The sequence below is a fragment of the Melanotaenia boesemani genome, chromosome 13 (assembly GCF_017639745.1).
Source record: "Melanotaenia boesemani isolate fMelBoe1 chromosome 13, fMelBoe1.pri, whole genome shotgun sequence".
Taxonomy (NCBI): Eukaryota; Metazoa; Chordata; class Actinopteri; order Atheriniformes; family Melanotaeniidae; genus Melanotaenia; species Melanotaenia boesemani.
This window is the reverse complement of record NC_055694.1, coordinates 5708421-5730352: the sequence shown is the minus strand read 5'-3', so window position 1 is coordinate 5730352 and position 21932 is coordinate 5708421. Positions and strand designations below refer to the sequence as shown.

Sequence of the window (21932 nt, the reverse complement as noted above, 5' to 3'; positions counted from 1 at the left end):
GCTCACTGGCTGCATTCATGAAATTTATTGGCTACTGTGGATGAAATGTTAAATCAATGCTACGCTTCTCTGTCCTCTGTCTCACTGGCCTGAAAGCTTAAACCGAGCCTCTCTTCAGTCATCTTAAATAATTGTTACACTTGAAATTCTGTGACTTCTTGTTATAAAATCCTTACTCCTTTTCTTTTTACCCTTGCACTGAGACTGGAGCTGCTTGCAGATGCTGTGACAAACATTACCCAACACTTACTGAAGGAGAGGGGTAGTTTGCTGTAGGTTTGGAGGTCAGGATTTAGCAAAGCTTCTAGGATTTTGTGGGGACCTGCAGCCCCGGTGCCTCCGTCTTTGGTGGGTAACGAGGGTGACACTTAATGAAGCTTTTCTGTGTGTAGTGGAGGGAGGAAGCCATGCTTGTCTCATGCTGAAATGCTGTTCTTGCTGCTGTAATGAGGAAGGACATAATGCTGCAGTGGCTATGGAGGCTCCTCGCAGGGTCAGTCTGGCTCAGTGAGCTGTAATAAGGCAATGACATGAATGTGCAGAGTGGACACGGGACATACGCTGAGCCAGTAAAGACCAACTGTAATGTCTGACATGGAAAACACAAAGGAGAAGTCTTCTGAGATGATATGATGGTGCAGACTCTGATGTAAAATGAGATTATTAGTCTATATATTATAACTATGTTGATCATCATCCTGTTGGTTGACCCAGTTTGGGCGAAGCTAATGGACAGCCTCATGTTTAACTCTAGAACAAACTCTAGAAGTTGGTTTGAAGACAACTTTGCAAACCTAAGCTGTGCTGCCATGTTCTTTTATCAGAAAAAAAGGCTTTCTCCTGAAATCCTCCCAAACAAGCCATACTTGTTCAGTCTTTCTCTAATTGTACCGTCATGAACTTTAAATTCTAAGTTTGAGATGTAGCTCTTGTTTCGTTTGTTTTTTGTTTGTTATTTTTTTTTAGCATTGCTCAGTCTGACCTTGGGGGAATTTGCTGTAACACCTGTTACTAGGAATATTGGCTACTGTCTTTCTGTCATTCTCACTGTAGAACAATGGACCCCCAGCCCAGACTGATGGGAAGCAGCAGCTGCTTCTCTAAGGGCACATTCTCACTGATGCTTTACACAAACCCAGGTCCACTTCCACTGATAGTGCAGTTCCTTTGGAGTAGTGTGAATCCTCCTTCGCACTCTGGTGTGGACCAAAAAATCTAGCTGTGGTCCACTTGAAAACTGGGGGTTTTCGTCTTGGTTGGTGGTCGTTTCAGGGATTTCGCCCCTAACGAGCAGTTGTTGTAACTGCACAATGTTGTCCAGGCGGTTTGGTCGGCTTCAAGGTCCCATATAATAAATTTTTTCAACAATTTCATTTGGGTGTCAGAGGTCCAACAACATTGTTTTCTAAGTGTATTACCCAAAATTCAGCCTTGGTCCTTAATTTCAGCCGTTCTAAAAGCAGCTCTAGAGAGCTTTACGAAGAACGGGTTGTTTCTGTGTCTGAATCTTTAAATGTTCAAGGATGGTACCTGTCCACGTCCACTCCACGCCCCTCTCTGGGAGAGGATCTGGCTTTCACTGGTGCCTGCTCTGTGATTTTAGAGGGCAGGCTCAGTTAGCTGGAGGGGGCGGGTCAATGGCAGTATCCACTACCAGGGACTATTTGAGCACACATTTGGTAAAAAGTGGAGCAAGTGAGAGAGGTGACAGAATTTTCTCATTTTTGGGCCTCATATACAGGCTGTGAGGACACATATGACTGAGAAACATTCTGCTTTTATGAAGCTGTTCACACTGATGATGATCAGTAAATCAAGTACTTTTGATTAGCAGCATCTGCTGCTTCTAAACGTTTATATGTGTACGTAGTTTCTCACTCACCATTTCTTCATTTTGGCTCAGTTGTTAAATGAATACTGACACAGTCTAACATTTAGTATGTTATTGTTGAGACTGCATTTAGGTCATTTTAACACTCCCGTAGGAAATGCCTCTAAAGTAACTTTTCCTCCAAACTAAATGTCAGAAATTAAAGCTCTCCAAATGGTAACGGGGAGGCGGGGGGAGGGGGGGGGTCACACAAATAATGAATTGTGTCTTGTCAACTGGTAAATGGCAAATAGAAAAAAAAACAAAACAAAACAAGTGCTTTTAACTCATCTGTGCAGCCCAGAGAGCATGTGTGTGTTTATGTGTGCTGGCCTCGTTGGCCATTTTAAAACTGCTCGGGTATAAACTCTGTCCTGGTCATTAATTTCAGTGTTATCAAAGAAACAGTGGAGCAAACTCATAAATATAAAGCACAGAAAGATGATTAAAAACATTTTTGCTCAACTCAATACTTCATAAGTTCAGTCTGAAAAAACATAAAACCTAAGAAACGGCAGCATTTTCCTCAATCGCATAAAAAAAGCATATTTTTGTCTTGGTGGATCATTTTAGTCATCCTAATTAGAGTTTAGTCAGGTTTTCCTACACTACGACATTTGCATGAAGATTTGCATTAAGCCAAAGAAGGGCTGCTTTAGTGATTATGAACTTATGAAGTCAACAGCTTTGCAATACAAGTTCCTGCTGATGAATTAAAAAGGAGGTGGAAAGAGGAGAGACCTGAATGTAAACTAAGCCAAGGGAAGATTTTCAAGGAAAGAAAAGGTAAGCAAAAGAAAAAAGAAAAAAAGTGACAGTGCAGGCAATGCAACAGAAAAGGACAGACCAGGCTCCGTCTGCAGGGATCGGAGGGCAACAAGGAGGCCCAGACAGAGAGACAGGATGTGGGAACTACTCACAGGGAATGGTGCGCAGGTACAGGTTGTCCCTGATCACCTGCTGGAGCTTATGGTCCACGGATCCCTTCTGAAACTGCAGACTGAGGTAGTGACGTAAATCATTATTCAACACCTTGCCTAGAGGGGAAGAGACAGAAAACAGAATCAGTCTAACAATTCAGTCACACAGGAGAACATCTGCATGGAGCTCATTGGGTGCAAAACACCCAGTTTGATCATCTAAATTAGATTAAACATTAAATGAGTTGAGGGGGAAACAGAGAGAAGGACCATGTTTTTCTTTCTGCAAAAAACGACAGTATGTGCTTAAAATACACCCTTTATTACACCACTAGTGCTTCTTCCTCAACATTTCTTCGCAAGGAGTGTAAAATGAAGAAATAAGCACAGGAAAGTGTTACCGATATCAAACACCAAGCCCCATTTGCTTTGACATCTATCACAGTTAGATCTGAAAAAGTGCCTCATAAAAATCAGGTTCTATCCTCTGCATCTGCTTTTTTCAGTGGGTGCAGCCTGAAACACAGATTTGCAAAGTCAGAGTGTGCTAACAGTTTCTGTCTGCCAGAGTCTCTGACAGAAGTGTTAAGATCTTGTAGATCCTCTCCAGATCAGGAAATGTTGACAAATCAAAGTTAAGCAGCAGCCAAGCAGTGAATAATGAGTCCTAATGAGAACCGCATTAGGCCACTGAGAGGAGCATCAGTCAAACAGATTCTTCAAGCAGGATTCCTGCAGAGACTGCAAATACACAAATCTGCCACTTATTATTATTATTATTATTATATCAGTTTTTAGCCAGTGTGCCAGGCACTCAAGTCCAAACCCTGTTCCCTCCCTTGGATACAACACTTGGCCTCACCACTTAATTTTGTAGAGTTAAAGTGCCCCTGATCCTTTTGGGACCACTGAGTACAGACCATCAAACCCCCCAAACAAAGCATCATGGGTCATTTAGATAAAAACCACGATTTATTAGTCCTCAAATGAAAAGGTGCACTAAATTAAATTTCCCCATGGTTACAATAAAGAATATTGTACCATATCGTATCGTATTGTCTCCTGTCCTTTCCTATTGTATCATATCACATAGTATCATATCATATTGTATCATTTTATATTGTACCATATATCATATTATATCCTATTGTACAGTATCGTATCCCCTGATATTGTGTCCTATTGTATCACAGTAAGGCCTCCACAGTCAATTTTTAATATTTGCAAACATATTAATAAAATCCAACAATGCTTTTATATTTCTAATGATGCTCTAAAATTTGTTTTTGTTTTATTATTGTTTTGTATTTAGTGCTTTCTGGCACTTGCCAGGCCAACATTGTAAATAGGACTTTGTCCTTAATGTTTTGCCTAATAAAATGGGGGGTAAATAAAATGTATATATCAAAAGTATCACATCATAATGTATCGTGGTGTATAGGCCATTGTACTCTATCATACCACCTCATATTGTATTATATTGTATCCCAGTAGTTCCCAGTCTGGGGTCCCCAAAGAGCACAGTGGGTATGTAAAGTTTTGATTCTACAGTGCCTGTGCACCTTTTAAAATCAAGGTCATGTCACACAGAGACTAGTTTAGGTGCATCTGCTTAAGACTTTTATCATTTGGATGTTTCTTTTACATGTAGTTGGCATTTTGAAAGCCTAACTTTTGAAACCAGGTCCCCAAGTCAATAAATGATGGTCATCAAAATCTGCTATACAACAATATTTTAAAACTTAGACCCCAAGTTAAAAATAAAAAGTTACCTAGTATGCCTTAAGCATCAGTTTTAGTTCATGTATTGTGTGGTTTAGTGAGGTCACAGTGAACTAGTGGAGCTACCATTGTGGAGTAGTCCACTTCTATCCTGGTAACCTTGATTTTTCCTGCTCCATGTCATTGATGAAAATGCCTGAGAAACACCACAGAGCAGATTATTCATCCACACTAAATAAATAAATAAATAAAGTATGATAAAATACCTTAACTCAAAAGACAGAACTCAACCACTTGTGGCAACAAGCTAGCTAATGAAAGCATAAAGCCAAGCATGGCTGCAGCAGGGGGTCCGTGGCTTTGTGGTAGTTGCATGAAGGGGGTCTTCAAGGAAAACAGATTATGACCCATTGTTGTTGTATCCTATCGCAAGGCATTGTATTTTGTTATAACATGATGCAAGATATTGCATCATATCACTTCACATCACAATGTATCATATTGCATCGCGTTTTATCGTATCCTGTTGTACTTTATTGCATCGCTGTATATTGTATTGTATCACATCACCCCAGCAATCAGCTGCATACTCAAGAGGATATTGTAGATCTGCTATGATCTCCCAAAGAAATTATTTTCTAACTCCATTCAAATTCATTCCCCACTTGAGAAACACTCACACTTGTACTCATTCATGAGTTCAACCAAGCAGAAATTTAACAGCAAATGTTCACACAGCTTGGCAACAAAGAAAAAAAATCCTTACAATGGAAGTAATGGAATTCTTGAAGTGTGAGGCATCCTACGTATGAAACCCACTACAGGAGCCCCACTCTGAAACTCCAGCTGTATTTTTTATGGCTCTTGCTCTCAGCAGGAAGTACTGAAGGAGAAATTAACTTGCTGGAGAGTTGAAAGGTGTCACAAACCAAATTCAAAAGTGTTATGAATTAGAAACTATTGTGAGTGCAGATCAGCACTGAAAGTCTGTCAAAGTATCTTGAGAAATAGTTGTTTTGTGTGCAAAACAAGACTCAACGCCTTGTTTTGCTGCGCGGCACATGAGGTGTATTCACTACATGCAAACTGATTTCATGACAATGTGTGAATGCTACAGTGCAAAAAAATAAAAAAATTCACAAAGAAAAGGCTCAAAAATTGTACAATCACCATATTTTTCTAAGTCAGTCCACAACAGTCACAGGTTATTTCTCAAAACGTCTCGCTTCATCTGACCACGTGATAAGGTTGATGCTCATTGTGGAGTATTATATTGACATTCAACAAGGGATTTCACAATTAAACACGGTATCAATTAATTGTAGAGATCCCTCAACATCGTCACTTTCCATATAAGAGTATGATGATATCAGCAGATCGTTACAACTTTTACACATAATGAAAACAAAGTTGCACCACATCCAGGTGTTTGCTTGTGTTGCCTTGTTTTCGTTCTGTACGGGTTTGCGGAAGAGGCGTGCAGAAGAGTTATCTCCTCCAAACAGAAAGATTAAGCCATCCTTGTCGGATTTTCTTTTGGTTGTAGACAAAAAACAGAGTAAGGTGGTGTTGGTGTCGACATAAAAAGTTTCAATACCTGCAGGATCTTCACCAGCTTTTTACAGTAAAAGGTAAATGCACAGTAGTTTGGTTAAATGACGTTATATTGTAACTGTGAAGCGTTCAGCAGCATCATTGAGTTTTACATTATACAGATAAAAACCAAAATACGTATTTTTAATAGTTGTTTTCATTGTTTACCCATAACTGATTCGGTATGAGGTTGATGCCCTTTTAGTCGTCAGTGTGCAATGGGTTGTTGAAGAACAGTTGTGTTGTGTTTCAAACAGCAGCGATTCTGCGAAAAGGACAACTACAATTCTAAAGCTAGCTAAATGTTTTTTCTGTTTTTATATTTTCTACTCATTTTCAAAAGAAATGTTTAAAAACATAGAAAAAAAGCCTTCCAAGCCTGTTATTCCTCACATTCTGATGCTCATTTTTAACTTCAACAAGCCGTCTTGATTATGCCTGCAGGACTAAGTTCCTGCCATGTGATTGGTTGACTAGATATTTATGTTAGCAAGCAATTGAACAGGCAAACGTGATATTTTTCTGTAAAATAAGATAACAAAAAAGCTTTTATAAACACAAATGCAATGACATGAACAGATGTATAGTTAACTGGAGTTTTTTTATATATATATATATTTTACAATTGATGTATAAAATAAATTTACCCCATAATATTATGAAAACTTACTTAACGTTATGTAGTTGTAAGCTCAAGTGTGGCCTCAGTACTCCAGGGTTGAAGAAATCACCAGTTCGTGTGATGAGTGCATGTAGGGGGTGCACTAAGCTATGTGCATGTGCTTGAATGGTATAGATATTCAACTGTGCTTGCATTAAATCGGGTTATTTTAGCCAAGATTATGCTACAAAATATTTTCTCAGCTATATTTAAGTTTCCTGTTAAGTGACTAAGCCTAAATTTTGTAAATTTCTGGTTAATTCCCATGTATTCCCGTTAATTCCCATGTATGAAAGTTTCCAACTTTGAAAATTCCCGCAATTTTGCAACCCTATTAAGAAGGTTGAAATAGTCCACTAACTGCAGCATGGCAGAGGTATACGTGAGTGCCAGGGAAAAGGGTAGGAGCATGGTTCTCCATTATGTAACTCCATGGAGTTTTAAGTGGCGCAACAAATGTGAGGAATTTAGGTCAAGGGAACAAAAGCTGCATCTGGTTATGCATCAATTCAAAAGCCACAAGCCTGTGGTCCTTGTTCCCAGAAGCTACGAGACATGAAAAACCCCAAATTCCAATACAAGAACTCAGTATACATCTCATTCTCTTTCAAAAGGCTCAGGCCTGTTTTTACATTATAGGAGATGGGAGTGTTTTTTCCTCCAGCCAGGCTGCCCCAAATCCATTTCACACATTCCCCGGGTTGGGGGTGGGGTGGGCGCTGGGGGGTGGGGGGGGGTATAAAGCTAGTTTCAGTAAAGGGTGGTAATAATTACCCCAGGACTCCTAAAACTAATGTTAGATACCCCACTGATGCACTATCTTTTTGTACCCTCTCTTATGCACACAAACACATGCAAATCACCTCCCCTGCCCAAAGCAAACACCCACTCAAGTGCGTCTAACAGTGAAGTCGTTGTGGCCCGCCTGTCAGGTTGTGTTAGTACACTACATCATATCTCCAGAGAAGGGGAGAGAAAAGGGGGAGAGCGGCAGTTTCCTGCTAGGTTACAAGGCAGCGCATCACTGGCCTACCGTGCTGGTTGTACGAGGCATGTGGGACACAATGGGAGCCTTTGTGGCTTGTCATCTGGCTGTTAGGCCCTCGCTGTCATACAAGGGGGAGGAGAGTCAGTGGCTAAAAGGGGAGCTGCAGTTCAAGGATGGAAACTTATTCGAAATAAAGGGAGCAAGGAAGGACAAGTTGATGGGAGTGGGGGATGCTGGCAGAGAGGAGTAATGATGATGCATGGGAACACATGTGGAAGCTCACCACGCCTCCCTCGGTTTGCCCTTTAATCATTTCTCCATCGCTCCAGCTCTGACTGTGTGTCTTTGCCTCCCTCGCTGTGGAGATTCATCAGCCGTGGCGGATCCCTGCAGGGCTCCTCACACCTATGCTCGAGATCACTTTCTGACTCGCCATCAGCCTTCTCCAGGTCATTTATACTTGTTTCTTCCACTCCAAGCCATTTAAGCTTTTGTCTTCACATATTTCACACAGCTCTGCGGTTATGCAATATGTGCATTTACCTGTCTGCACTCTTGGAGGAGAGAAAAAGAAAAAAGATGGAGAATAAAAAGGAGAAGGCCAGTGAGAGGAGAGGCTTTACGTACTGTAGGTTAATATTGAAAGATCTGCAGGGTATAAAACATTTACCATGTTCTAATGTAACTCCAAACCAAACCTGTTCTTAAATAAATCCAGCTTGAAACGTGCACTGAACGCTCTTTAACTGAAAAGGGGTATCGGTGAGGGACACTTTGTTTTTTAAAGAGCTTTGACCCTCATTTCTGAACAAAACCAATTTAGTAAACAGAAAAACATTTTGACTCAACTTTTCTGCTGTAGGGTACAATGTTAAAGGAACAATTCATAACTTTCTAATCCTAAAACTCTGTGCATCTGACTGGTTTTGATTACAGTGACATTTATTTTGTACATTGCTGTAGCCGTTGCTGCCCTGCTGCATCCTGAAACTGAGAAACTGCCCTTCAAAACGTTTCTCCATCTTGGTGATTCAGTTTACGGCAGCATTTCACTTTACAGCGTTGTATCACACACCAGCATGGGCCATTTTAAACGCACACCATGGTTGATTCAAAGAAACGCAAAACAACATTATCAGAGGAAGTGAGGAAAAAAAAAAAAAAAAAGAACAGAGAAAAGAACAGATCAAAAGATAAGACAAGCGTCAACATTGGACTGACTTTTACTGGCTGGAGAGAGCTCAAAGAAGAGACAGGATGCAAGACGAATGCTGAATAAGCCTTCGTTTGGGGGCATCAAAGTGAGAAAATCTGTCAAAGTTCACTAGTGCGGTTTTAAAGTCAACGGCACAAGACAATCTTGATTTATGCCAAGTTATTTTTTCCCTGACACAAAATTGGGGTAAAATTTCCATAAGCAAACAGCATCTCTGAGACTGCATGCAAGAGCGAATGTTAGCGTCAGCATGCTAATATGGTACAATAATGGTAACATGCTAATACCAAATTAGTATATTAGCATAATAAGGATTTATGAACTGTGAGATACATCTCAATGTAGATATGAACAAGTCCAAAGAGTAAAGTTGCAATGTGCACAAAACTAAATTATATGATCACTAACTGATGATTTTCAGGCTGCAACAAAACATTTATGCTGCAGTTACAACATGTTGTGTTCAACACTAAACAGGAAATTACCATTCTGCTACTAATGTTTTGTTTTGCTATCCATCTATAGGATACATTAAGTGGTAAAAAATATATCTGGACACACTATGGATTGTTTGAACAAATTACAGACCACGACCATAGGACCATGCGGTGTGTAAAATCTACCTCACAAAATGCAAAATGCTGTTTTGGCTGCAACCAAATGTCTGCAGCATCAAAGAACACAGGCAGACAATTAACCACCCTTGTATTATTGAGGCGTTGTCATCGTTGTACTCCAATTCAGGGAGGAAAGAAATGACCAAACCTGTAGCAGCTTTCTTAGCAAAGGATCATTGGAGTCATTTGGCTGTAGAGAATCAACTGTTAAGACCTTCATGCATCTTTTTCACAGGCTTTATTTCACAAAAAATTACCAAAGCCAAAGTGTAGGACTCGGAGAGTAAAGCTAGTCCAGTAGGAGTTACATTTGATTTGGTAACTTTAACACTGGTATTTAACAAAGTGCATACAGACCTGAGGTGGGTCACTCATTGTTTAAAAGAAGACATTTGTCTGATTGTTCACAGTAATAAATAGAAAAGGAATTCAGATTGATCCTACTGACTGCATTTACTATTAAAAAAAGTGAATGTCATTAACTTGAGTATGCAAGACACTGAGATGTTTAAAATAATTAAATTATCAACAAACAAATTGTAATTGAATTGAATGAATTTTGTAAATTTGAAGGCTATCCATCCAACTTTTCATTTACAATCCATGCAATAGTTGATGTCAGCATGACCAAAAGCATCCACAGACCGAGCATGGCTTAAGGTGTAATACAGAAAAATAATAACCTGTACTTAAAATACAGGGCCCTGAGGTAAAACTATCAAATTTATTCTTCTCTCAAATTTTTTCAGCTTGACTCGAGTCTTGAAGCACCAGTATGCTCTCAGCTCACTGGGGGCCAAAACAACTGAATAGCAGTAGAGATATTTACCCAGGGACCCACTGCTGAGACAGTCAAATTACAATGGGCTTGCACAGATAGATTGCATCTCCAAAAAGAGAGCAGAGGTAGAGGAATAATGTCACCAGCAGGGGTGTTGGTAGGCATCTAATGAGCCATTCAATGATGGCGCAGCTCCGGAAACGGTGAGAAAGCCCCTGCCATCTGCTAATTACCACCTTGTTAGGTTCATTTTGCAACTCTGGGCAACAGAATGCCCTGCTGCATCAAGTATGACAGACAGAAAGTGGATCAAGAGATTATCAGCATGCAAAAGAGGCCAAGTTCCTTCACTTTTCAGTGGCAGAGAGAGAAAAGTAACAATTGTGCTTTGAGTTCTTTCCACAAAACAGCAAACAGACATGGTGGGTTTCACAATCAGTGGTCTCCTCCATCAGACCCAAGCTTATTTAAGGTCAAAACTGTTCTAAAATTGGTCTGAAGTGTTTTCCTGTGTGCAACAATAACACTAACCACAGTTTAAGTTGAGAAGTGCAACTGTTTGACAAGGAGGAGTGTGGATGAAGTCAATTAATGGCTACAGAGCCCATGAGATTAATTATGGAGGAAGGTACACTTTGGGCTAAAAAATGTTGCTTGTAGGAAATCGATGTCCCCAGTCGCCCTTTTCTCCCTTCAGGTTAGACACATCCATCTTGAAATCCAATTAGAGGAGGCTTATCTGAACATGAGGTCGGTTTGCACAAGCTGGGTGTTTCAGCTATAAAACTACCAAAGATCAGGCACAAAAAATAAGAAAAATAGAAGAAATACAAGAACCAAACCTTCAATTGTACTCAAATTATATCAATGTTGAAAAAAAATCTATGCTGTTTTATATCAAAGGTTAGGCACAAAATTCATTTGAAAAGAATGTTAATTGAAAAGAATGGTCTTGCTCTACATTGTGTGCAGACTTAAGGTCACGGGTTTCTTATAAACAATGTGATAACCATCAGCACATTTGGCAGCTGACACACATATTTTCCAAAAGCACTCAGCATTAAGAAATATTTTCCCTGCCACAGATTGGGTAGTTTGCTCTCTATTGTTGGCTGGCTGTACAATATATTCATTTGTTAGGCAACACGTTTAAGATAAAACTGCCTCATTTAGCAGGGCACACCTTTTCTGTGGGTACTTAGAGAAAGTGTGCATGCAATCTCACTTTTTCAGTGGCCAGCCTGTGTAAATGGATGCAATAAAATCCTGTTAAATGACGTGAGTTCACAATCATTAAAGTTATCCTGTTCTTCACAGCCAATGTGTACAGCATGCGACAAAACTATCAAGGTTGAAACAGTAGGAAGAGACCTTGAAACTCTCCTTTCTAATCCTATTGTGGCTTAGAGGAAGATATCTTAAAAAAAAAAAAAAAAAAAGATGGCGTCAAGCGCTTTTTATCTGATCTATCCATTTGGATTCATAGCTGGTTCAGGTAGAGGAAGAACAGGCACAGTCCCCTGATGGCCATCTTAAGCAGACACAATCCTCTTCCTTCTACCTGTTATGTGGACCAGATTGATAGATGATGACCTGTCCTTCACCCAGCATTCATCTCACTTCACTAAGCACTGCTTTTTTGCCCTGCAGGCTTTCGGGTTCAGTAAAGCTCAGTGGATGCTCCCACACCAGTGAGGAATCACCACCTCGTGAGATTCACACCTTTTAGAAAACAACCGATTGGAGTAAAATTGGGAATAGCAGATTTTAATAATTTGGTAAAGTTGAGCTTAAATATTTAAAGACATATAAAAGTAATTTTATTTTTTATGTCTTAATACCTTATGACCAAGCAGAAGTGTGTGTTGAGGTATATCTCTGTGGAAAAGATGTCTTCTTTTGATACTTTAGTGTTTTCTTCCCCCCTTATTTTACTCAGTACTGGACATTTTTTGTGTCAGATGCACAAGCCATCTCATCTGGTTCCTCTCGATGTGGAAGAGCAGCAGCAGTTCTACTCCAAGCCCCTTTCACATGACCAAGCTTTTTACCCCATCTCTAACCCCTGTTTTATACAGGGTGCGTGCAGCACCTATCAGAATCAGAAGCGTCCCAGAAGCGTGTTGTCGTAGCCTCTGCTGAATTTACGCGTTGAATCTAATTTTGACACTTCACGCACCCAGAAAGCATCAGTTCAACAGTTCAGATAGGGGCAGACAGGAAATCAGACACACGAGGAGTGTAAAAGCTCCTGTGCAGATTTGCATGCTCAGCCAAGTGAACATTACGTGTTTAACTGGTCAAGGGGTCTCAGCATTTTTTTTTTTTTTGTTTGTTTTTTTTTTGTCATCATAGATGGCAAGACGTTTATCCTCCTGAGATTTCGTGATCTCGTGGATAGGTGGACTGCATTCGTGGGCGCTCCACACCTGAGCACTCCCGGTATAAAAGTGCCACGCAAGTCGGAAAAAAACTGTGTTGCAGCCGTAACGTGCTGCACACACACCCGGTATAAAGGAGGGGTCAGCAAGAGCTCAGCCACCCTGCACAGGTAACTCATTTCAGCCACTTGCATTTGTAATCTCGTTCTTTGGGTCACCACCCACAGCTCGTGATCATAAATGAGGGTAGGAATGCAGACTGATTGGTAAAATGAGAGCGTCACCTTTCGGCTCAGGTCCTTCTTCACCACAAGAAGCCGATGAGAGGCCAGAGTCTGCATCGCTGCCACCGCCGCACAGATCCACCTGGTCTAGGTCTTCCGCTCCATTCTTCCCTTTTTTGTGAACAAGAACCCAAAACACCTGAACTCCTCTTGAGAGGCTACTCCACCATTTTCGGCTTGAGGACCATGGTTTTAGATTTGGAGGTGCTGATTCTAATCCCAGCTCCTTCACATTGCAAAAATCTCTAGTGAGAGTTGGAGATCACAGCCTGAAAAATGAAACAGAACCTAGTCATCTGCAAAAAGCAGATACCTAATCCTGACGCCACCAAACCTGACTCCCTCAACAGGAGGGGGAGGTTTTCCAGGCATGTCCTGCTAAGAGGAGGTCCAAGGAACGACCCAAAAGACACTGAAAGGACTATATCTTTTGACCAGTCTGGGAGGGTTTTGAGATTCCTCCGGGGGAGCTTGAGAAAGTGGTCAGGGAGAGGGAAGTCTGAGTCTCTCTGCTTAGGCTGCGCTCCTGCAACCCGACTCCGGATAAGAAGTAGGGAATGGATGAATGGACATGTTTGAACTGTAGTCGTTTAGATACAGGTTGTTCTGACTCAAACCAATGACAACACATTCAAGCAAAATCTGCCACCATGAACTCAGTATTGATGTGGATGTGATTATTTGTAACTATGACCAAAACTGTTATTAAAGAGTTGTTGTTTTTTTCATTCTCAGCACTTTGTTCTTTTACAGAAAACCTTCGATCACTTCCTTAAACACCTCAGTCATTATTTTGCATTCAAGGATACTGGGAACTCAGAAATTCAGCTCTCAAGCCACCAACTTGTTACTTATCCGTAGCTGCCACCCACATGAGAAGCATTCAAAATGAGAATGAGAGAACTGCAACTTCATTCACTAGTGAGCCACTTTAACAGGTCCACCTTGTTAGTACCTGGTTGGACCCCCGTTTTCCTTTAGAACTGCCATAATTCTCGATGGCATAAATTCAACAAGGTGTTGGAAACATTCCTCATTAACAGCAGGTAAGAAAATCATGTCAATTAAACAGGAAAGCGTAAGCCGAGCCATGGAGACCTCTGTCATCCGCGAATGCAGAGGGTCAAACCCAGAACCTCAGAATTATGACCAGTTAAAAAAATGAGACAAAAGACACAAAGCATGGGATTGTCACAACTTATTTCTCCTTAATCTCTGGGCTGCACTCTCCCACCAGTCTTTTCTCTAAAATACACAGTTCCAAACCTCTAAATGTAAAGTTAAGCCTCTTGCGAGGCGTACAAATAAGATAAAATGACTGAAGAAAAATGTTAATGGAGTTGAGCGCAGTAGGAATAGACTGCATGTGCACATGTCATCCTCTGAACATACGTCCTCCTCACCCCATTATTCTTCTGGTTGATCTGCTGCGTAGAGACCAGAAAAAAAGACTCTCTTTTTAACTCTGCATCATCAAAAGCCTTCAGCTGTTTAACATCTTTGTGTTGTGAAACCTCCAACTGTCTCTCAGCACACCTGTACGCACACACAACCACACACACAAACACCCTCACACTACACGTGAGCATGCATTTGCAAGCTCAATCAAAACTAATGATTTTCAAATAGGTTGATAGAGAACCAAGACATCAAAGAGAGGTATGGTCCTTTTTGCCTCATCTCCATGATAGTCTCTTTTTTTCCCCTTTTACACCCCCCACTGCATTGAGATGGAGACAATGGTTTCACTGTCATCTGTGGATCAGAGAGAATGGCAGACAAAACATGAGGAGAGACCAATCAGTCTGGTGTAATAGAATTGGAAGAAGAGGGAAAACACAGAGATACTGTACAATAGATTAAAGGATTCACACAGAGCATGGAAACCCCCAAACAGAGCACAGACATTTATCTGATGCTGCATTAACAGCAGATGTTTTTACATGCAGTCCATTGCAAAGGCCTTGAGCTACATGTTTTCTTATAGATTGCCAAGAAAATGAATAAAGGAGAAATATAGTCTGAGGATTTATTCTTCAACACAGCCTGACCCCTCTTTCTTCTAGTTTCTTCAAGTAGTCCTTGTTCTCAGACTGCAGGTTACTTGTGGTTCCTTGAGTCTCTAAGTGTCGAATGGGAGGTAGAGCCTTTGGCTATCAAGCCCCTTTCTCATGGACCAAGCCCCCATTTTGGGTTTGGGTTGGCTTTAAGATTAGGCTTCAAAACCTTTCTTTTTGATAAATCTTGTAGTTAGAGGTAGCCTAGCCATCACTTAGTTATGCTGCCATAGGCTTAGACTGCTGAAGGATGTCCTACTTAGAACTTCTTACATTTTTGTCTCCCTGCACTTTATTTTCTATGTATAAACTTATGACAGTATTGGCATCATTAACTTGTATTTCTTTTCTTTTTTAGACGTCTCCCTAGCTAAAAGTTGTGGTGCCTGTTGATCCCTTTTTCCTGTCCTCTCCACCCCAAGTGGTTGAGGCAAACGACCGCCCTGAGCCCGGTTCTGTTGAAGGATTTCCTTTCCATTGTCGTCCAATGCCCCGTGCATGCTCAGGTTGGGGGGTTGAATCAAAGTCAAGATTTGGTGCAATCTTTTTGTTTCCTGGGTTAGGCTATTATTTTTATGAAATGGCTTGTCTTTAATGGTCACACAGATCACCACTGTCTATCACTGCTGCCTCTTTTTATGTCTCTCTCTGAGAATGTACATTATCATGATCTCCTTCACCATCGCCATGAAACTGACATGTCGGAACTCTGAGATGAGCTCTGAACTCTGCACTGCCCTCTGGTGGATGTATTAGAAAACACCTGGTTGGTACAAATCACTGTACAAATCATGGTGTTATCTTTTTTTAGCATTTTTCATAGATGCAACAACCAAAAAAAAAAAGATTAATTGTCTTTGGGCCCTATTATTAGATGCTTGTGCCAAGACACAATTTAGAGTACATGGGTTCTTTGTCAAGTTATTTATGTGTCAACAACACTGGTTTATCCTTTAAGTTGGTTCACCAACTATTTGTATACTTAAATGATTAACGAAAAAAAAACTTCATTCCTCTGAAAATGGTCAGCTTTCAGAACTGAAGTGAAAATGAGTAAAAAAGCAGCCTTGTCTTCAAAAACCTTCAGAGAGTCTGGAGAGCTGCTTGGGGCCACTTAAGAATATTACAATAAAATCTGGATGCTTAGAAGAAAAAGTTGAAGAAATGACAAGTGACTTAAATGCTTTTCATGGTAAATTAGAATTATCTGTATTTGATTGTGGGATTCTAAGACCCTCCTAGACCCGAGCTTTAGTTTGACCTGCGTTAGAGATTTCTTCTATCTATTTGGGGTATTAGGAACCAATACATATAATTTTATGATTTATGATTATACATATTTTTATCATTGAGCATATTTTATTATAAATTATGTAGACATAGATTTTTAAATTATAAAACAAAATGTCTTCTGACACCACCAAATAGCAGTTTAGGCGTTCAACAGGTTCCAGTTATACAGAATCTAGTATTATGGAGCAGACCAAATATGTGATGTCCTCGTATAAGGACGCTACGTCTCAGGAGGATACTAGTAGTAAAAGTAATAGGAAATAGACAAGACCTGGTCTTTTTCACACTGTGTGAATTTAAAAATTTCTGCTACATCAGAATACTTCAGCGCTGCACAAGCACCATCTGCAGCTCCACAGATTTTGGTCCTACCCAGCATGTAAAGAATTATGTTTGTAGCCTCAATAACTTGTGCTGGCACTGACAATACGCCACCAGATGGATCAAACAGAACCCCAAGGGACACAAAAGTCTTTTTGTCTTTTTTTAATCTCCCTCTTTCTCGCTCCCATTGGAGGGAGAATGCACCACTCAAAAAATGCTACAAGGTCCGAAAACACATTTAAGTGACACAGTTACACAATGAGAGAGTAGAAATTTAGCATGATGTTCAGAGTGGTACAGCTGGGTTACTGTAAACCTGATGGAGTTTTTACATGGGTTGAGAGGTGACTGAGGTTTGTTCCCAAACATGAGTTGGAAATGCGCTAATGAATGATTGCATGCGTTTGCATATCTGTGAAGTTCGCCTACGAGGCCCTGAGTAGTCAACAGTGATGTTTAGGCATGGCTGCTAATAATATGCACAGCCAAGCAGAACGTGTTTTGTATTTGGAAGAAGAGCCTGAGGAGGATGCTGATTACATGTGTGCATCTCTTGTTGCTAGGCCGACCCAGATGCTGTGTTGCTCTTCGACTCCTACACATCTTCTAATGGCATCCTGCTGACATGGCTTCACACCAGGGCTTCATTTGCATACATTAGTGATGACACAAAGGGTTGATTAATCAATTACTCACTTAATTATGACATGTTATGTTGTCATGAGAAAACACCAACAACACGGAAAGTTTCTTTAAATATATAAAGTAAAGATGTGATGGCATTCCTCAGTTTCATATTCTGTTTGTAGCAGAACTTGAATAATATTCTTATATTTGTTTCTGATGCTGGTATCTACTTATAGGGAGCATAGAATTCAAATAATAATACAAAGGCAGACAAATGTACAGTTTACTTAAGGTGTGGGGAAATGAAAATTAATGCATTTTGTAACTTTAGAGCAATGCACTCCACAAACCACTGCTAAACTCCTTGTAGAGACACAGCTCAGCTCTGCTCATTTTGACATGACAGCATCACACAGCTGTAGCAGGTTTGTCGGCTGCATCCATGATGAGAATCTCCCGTTCCACCACATCCCAAGGCTGCTCTATTAGATTGAGATCTGGTGACTGTGGAGGCTATTGGAGTACAGGGAACAAAAAATAGCCTGAGCTGTTGCTTCAAGGCATGATGGATCCATGTTTTCATGTTGCTTCCACCAAATTTTAATCCTACCATCTGATGTGGAGCTGAAATTGAGACTCATCAGACCAGCAAAGTTTCTCCATCTTCTATTGTCCAGTGTTGGTTGAATAAGTTTCCTGTTCTTATCTGACAGCAGACATCTGGTGTGGTCTTCTGCTGCTGTAGCCCATCTGCTTCAAGGTTGTGATCAGAGATGTTACAGACATATTACAGACCTTAGCTGTAACCAGTGCTTATTTGACTTCCTGTTGTCTTTCTATCATCTCCAACCAGTCTGCCCATTCTCCTCTGACATCAACAAGACATTCTGGTCCAGACAACTGCTGCTCACTGGATATTTTCTCTTCTTCAGACCATTCTCTGTAAACCCTAGAGATGGTTGTGTGTGAAAATCCCAGCAAATACTCAGGCCAGCAATCATGCCACGTTTAAAGTCACTTAAATCTCCTTTCTTCCTCATTCTGATGCTCAGTCTGATCTTCATCAAATCATCTTCACAATGTCTACATGACTAAATGTAATGAGTTGCTGCCACGTGATTGGCTGATTAACTATTTGTGTTACCAAGTAATAAAACGGGGATCTAATAAAGTAGGCATTAAGTGTGTATTGGTTAAAATAAAAAATAAAAAATAAAAATAAAAAAATCAAGAATCCAAAAGCATAAATCCAAAGTGAAAATGTCGTTCAAACATCGACACAAGAACAATTTCAGAGGCTAATTGTATTTACTGACTCATTTATTAGAAACTCTGCAGGCACTCTTCACCTCCAAAAACGTGACATTAGCATGTCCCTCGCTTCGCTGGAACTAAAATGCAACGTGGAATGATATATCCACTGTTTCTAGCATACAAACACAACCTGATCCCTGACAACCTACTCTGGGAAGCTGGCAGGGTGCGCTTAAAGAAAACTGCTCTCCTACATAACGTCCATATATCATGTGCCAGAGCTTCTGGCTGCAGGACAGGATTCTCACCTTTCACTAAAATGAGTCTGCTGGCTGGACTTCAGTCCTTCAACCCTTGTCCATCTTGCAATCCTCTTAGTACGGTTTGCATGTGTGGAGAATGGTTGACGGTATGGTGCAAGCTCTTTGAACACAAGTGTACAAGGTCAGGTGTGTGACTTTAGCTTACTGAAGTCTATTGCCTGGCCACACTGCCCAGCAGTGGATACAGACACTTAGTCCGTGATTTATCTGTATCTCTTTGAAGGCACACACAAGGGGCTGTTCAATAATCTGGGCAGATGTCCAGAGAGAAGAGGGCAATGACATCAATCACTCCCAGTAGATGAAAAGACTTCAGTAGCCAGGCACCAGAGAGCAGATATGAAGAGAATCACTACAACAACTGAATGTCAATATTTACCTAATGTTGTCTTGCAGGTTCTCTTTGATACCAAAAATTTGTATTCTTTCACTTGTATGCAGCAGATGTTTGTATAAATAATTCCACCATATGACCACTAGATTGATAAATGATGAATTAAGAAGTGGGAAGGCTGGATGAACTGGTTTGAATAAAAAAATATCAACATAAATAGAGTTTGATGCCCCTAAATCCCATCTGGCCTTGCAGTGGCACCACATTGCTCTTTGTGTGGGATACATGGTCATCTTCTGACTGACAAAATCAACCAGTGCAAACTAGAATCCCTTTAAACTTTTGATTTTTTAATTTTTGAACATTCAATTCTAAGAAATCTAATATTTTATGCAACTATCATCTTGATATGCAACTGTCGTGTTACAACTAGCACAGGTATGCTACTTCCACCAAACTGTTTTCTCAAAAACTAGAGAAAAAAAAAATCAGTGCTAAAAGAGTAAAAACATAAGAAACATGCATCAAAGAAAACAACCGGCAAAAAGTTTCCCTTCAAGAAAATAAACAAAAATGAGGTCCAATTCAGCTTCTTCAAGTAAAGTTAGGATATCATAAGTCTACTATGACTAAGTACATGTTAGAGTGAAGCAACCAACAGAAGGTCCATCCACAAATCAGCAGTCAAAATAAAAAAAGCTTGATGTTAGATGAGGAAATAATAGCCCTCATCTCAAAGACAATCGCTTCCCATCAAGTCAAAAGTGAATGTTTTTTTAAATCTGATAGAATCAGTTGGGCCTGAGTTTACAAGAAAAACACAGAGCACATGACTGAAGACACTGATGATCATATAGGTCAAACAATTCTCACTAAGTTGGAACAGTAATAGTAGAGACGCCCATCCCTAATCTGAGCATTTAAGATAGAACTACACTGGAAGGTGGACCCCTGCATCATGTAAAACCAGTGTCATGCATCAGCTGATGGCCTGATTCCAATCTGAAAATCTGTTTAAGATTTTGCTTCAGACTTTTTAGAGTCAATGGAAAACATCCAACATCAGAGTAAACCTTAGAGTAGGTGCTCCTTTTATTTTATTTTATCATTAACTTCTTTATCTGTGGGTTTACTCTTGTCGTAGGTTGATTTGATCTTGTTTTTACTTTTAACTCCAGTGTTTTCTTTATGTGGATCCACCACACTGGTGGCTTTGCCTGTTCAGTCTGTGGGGTTGTTGCCACAGTGATCACCTTTGTCTGGGTGGCCCTGCACTGCAGCCCTACGGTTGTAGTGTGGACTCTGGCCTGTCCTAGTCTGGGTATTCCCTGTGTCGGAGGCCTCACTGGTCATGGGTGGGCTGGTTTCTGATGTAAATGGATCTCTAAGACATTGTTTTCTCACAGCAACAAGGGATTGCAGTTCATGGGGCAGGGGTGGGCAGGGAAAGCGTACATGCACTTTGGGTGTGTGTGAGTGGGTGTGTGTGATTGTGTGTGAAAAAGTCTATAACGATGTGGGTGTTTTTAAATTGTTTTGTTTTATATTTTTGTGGGAAAGACTTTTATTTTAATATGCCTAAATTGTTTCTATAATGTAAAGCACCTTGTGTTGTTTTCTGCATGAAAAGCTCTTTATAAATAAAATTGATTTGATGTTACAACACCAGCGTATGCTGATTGAGTGGAGTCTGCGGACCATTTAACACCATATCAGTCAACCCATCCTCTAGATGTCCCACTCAGATCTTGCAGTGAAAGCATTGATGCTTGTGAAGAAACACGAAACTTTGCATCTGATGACCTGGAACAGCACATGTTACAGTGCAGCGTGATCCCATGCATCCCCGCATGCTGATACAGCACAAGCAACAGCATACAAGATAAAACACATGGATAACAAAGGCTTTCTAACAAAAAAGTCAGCGAGGCCAAAAGTAATTACAGCCTCTGTTTCCCCAAATGACGCAGAACATTTACACTGTAGTTATAAGAGAGACTGTTTGGTAACCTGGTACTGTAAGTTCATTAAAGTTATATTAAAAAAATAACACCAAGTGGAAGATATTTCACCAGCAGATGTGTGTATATTAAAGTAAAGCATAAAGTGAGACAAAAACAGTGAAATTATGTTTTTTCTGTGAATTAACAAAAGCACTTGTGATTTCTTGGTCTTTATGAATTATTTCTACTTGTTTAATTATTATTTGCAGCCATTATAGAAAATATGTTGTTCTGGTTTACAAAGGAAAATAAATATCTGTATTAAAGAAATGTTGAGAACTTTATCTGTCTGCATTAAATTGAAATGTATAAAACTGGATCTAATTGAAAAATGAATATTTCCCAAATTGTATAGTACCCCATCAGTTTATGTCCTGAATTGTAAGACAGTTTGTAAGATGATTTTATACGTATCTGTACCCTCATAGAGTGCATGTCATAGTTCCATATTCTCCCAGCAAAGCACTTCTTTCAGACTGCTGGTTTACTTGTGGTTTCTAGCGTTTTTAAAAGTAGAATGGGAGGTAGCCTTTAGTTATCAGACCACTCCCCATGAAACCAGCTCTCAGTTTGGGTTCAGGGGACAGACGCCCTCTCTATCTTTAATATCAGGCTTCAAACTTTCCTGTTTGATAAAGCTTAGAATAAGAGCTGGCTAGACCCTTATCCATCCCTTTGGTTAGG

The 21932-nt window shown here is 40.2% G+C and overlaps 1 protein-coding gene across 3 annotated transcripts in view; it reads right to left on the bottom strand.

The window, feature by feature from the left end:
• Positions 1-21932, bottom strand: part of magi3a (membrane associated guanylate kinase, WW and PDZ domain containing 3a) — a 146512-nt gene that overhangs the window by 55476 nt on the left and 69104 nt on the right. For all 3 annotated transcript variants that reach the window (XM_042005018.1, XM_042005016.1, XM_042005017.1), the window contains exon 2: positions 2791-2907. In XM_042005018.1, coding sequence (XP_041860952.1) covers positions 2791-2907 — 117 coding nt within the window. The remainder of the gene's footprint in view (positions 1-2790; positions 2908-21932) is intronic.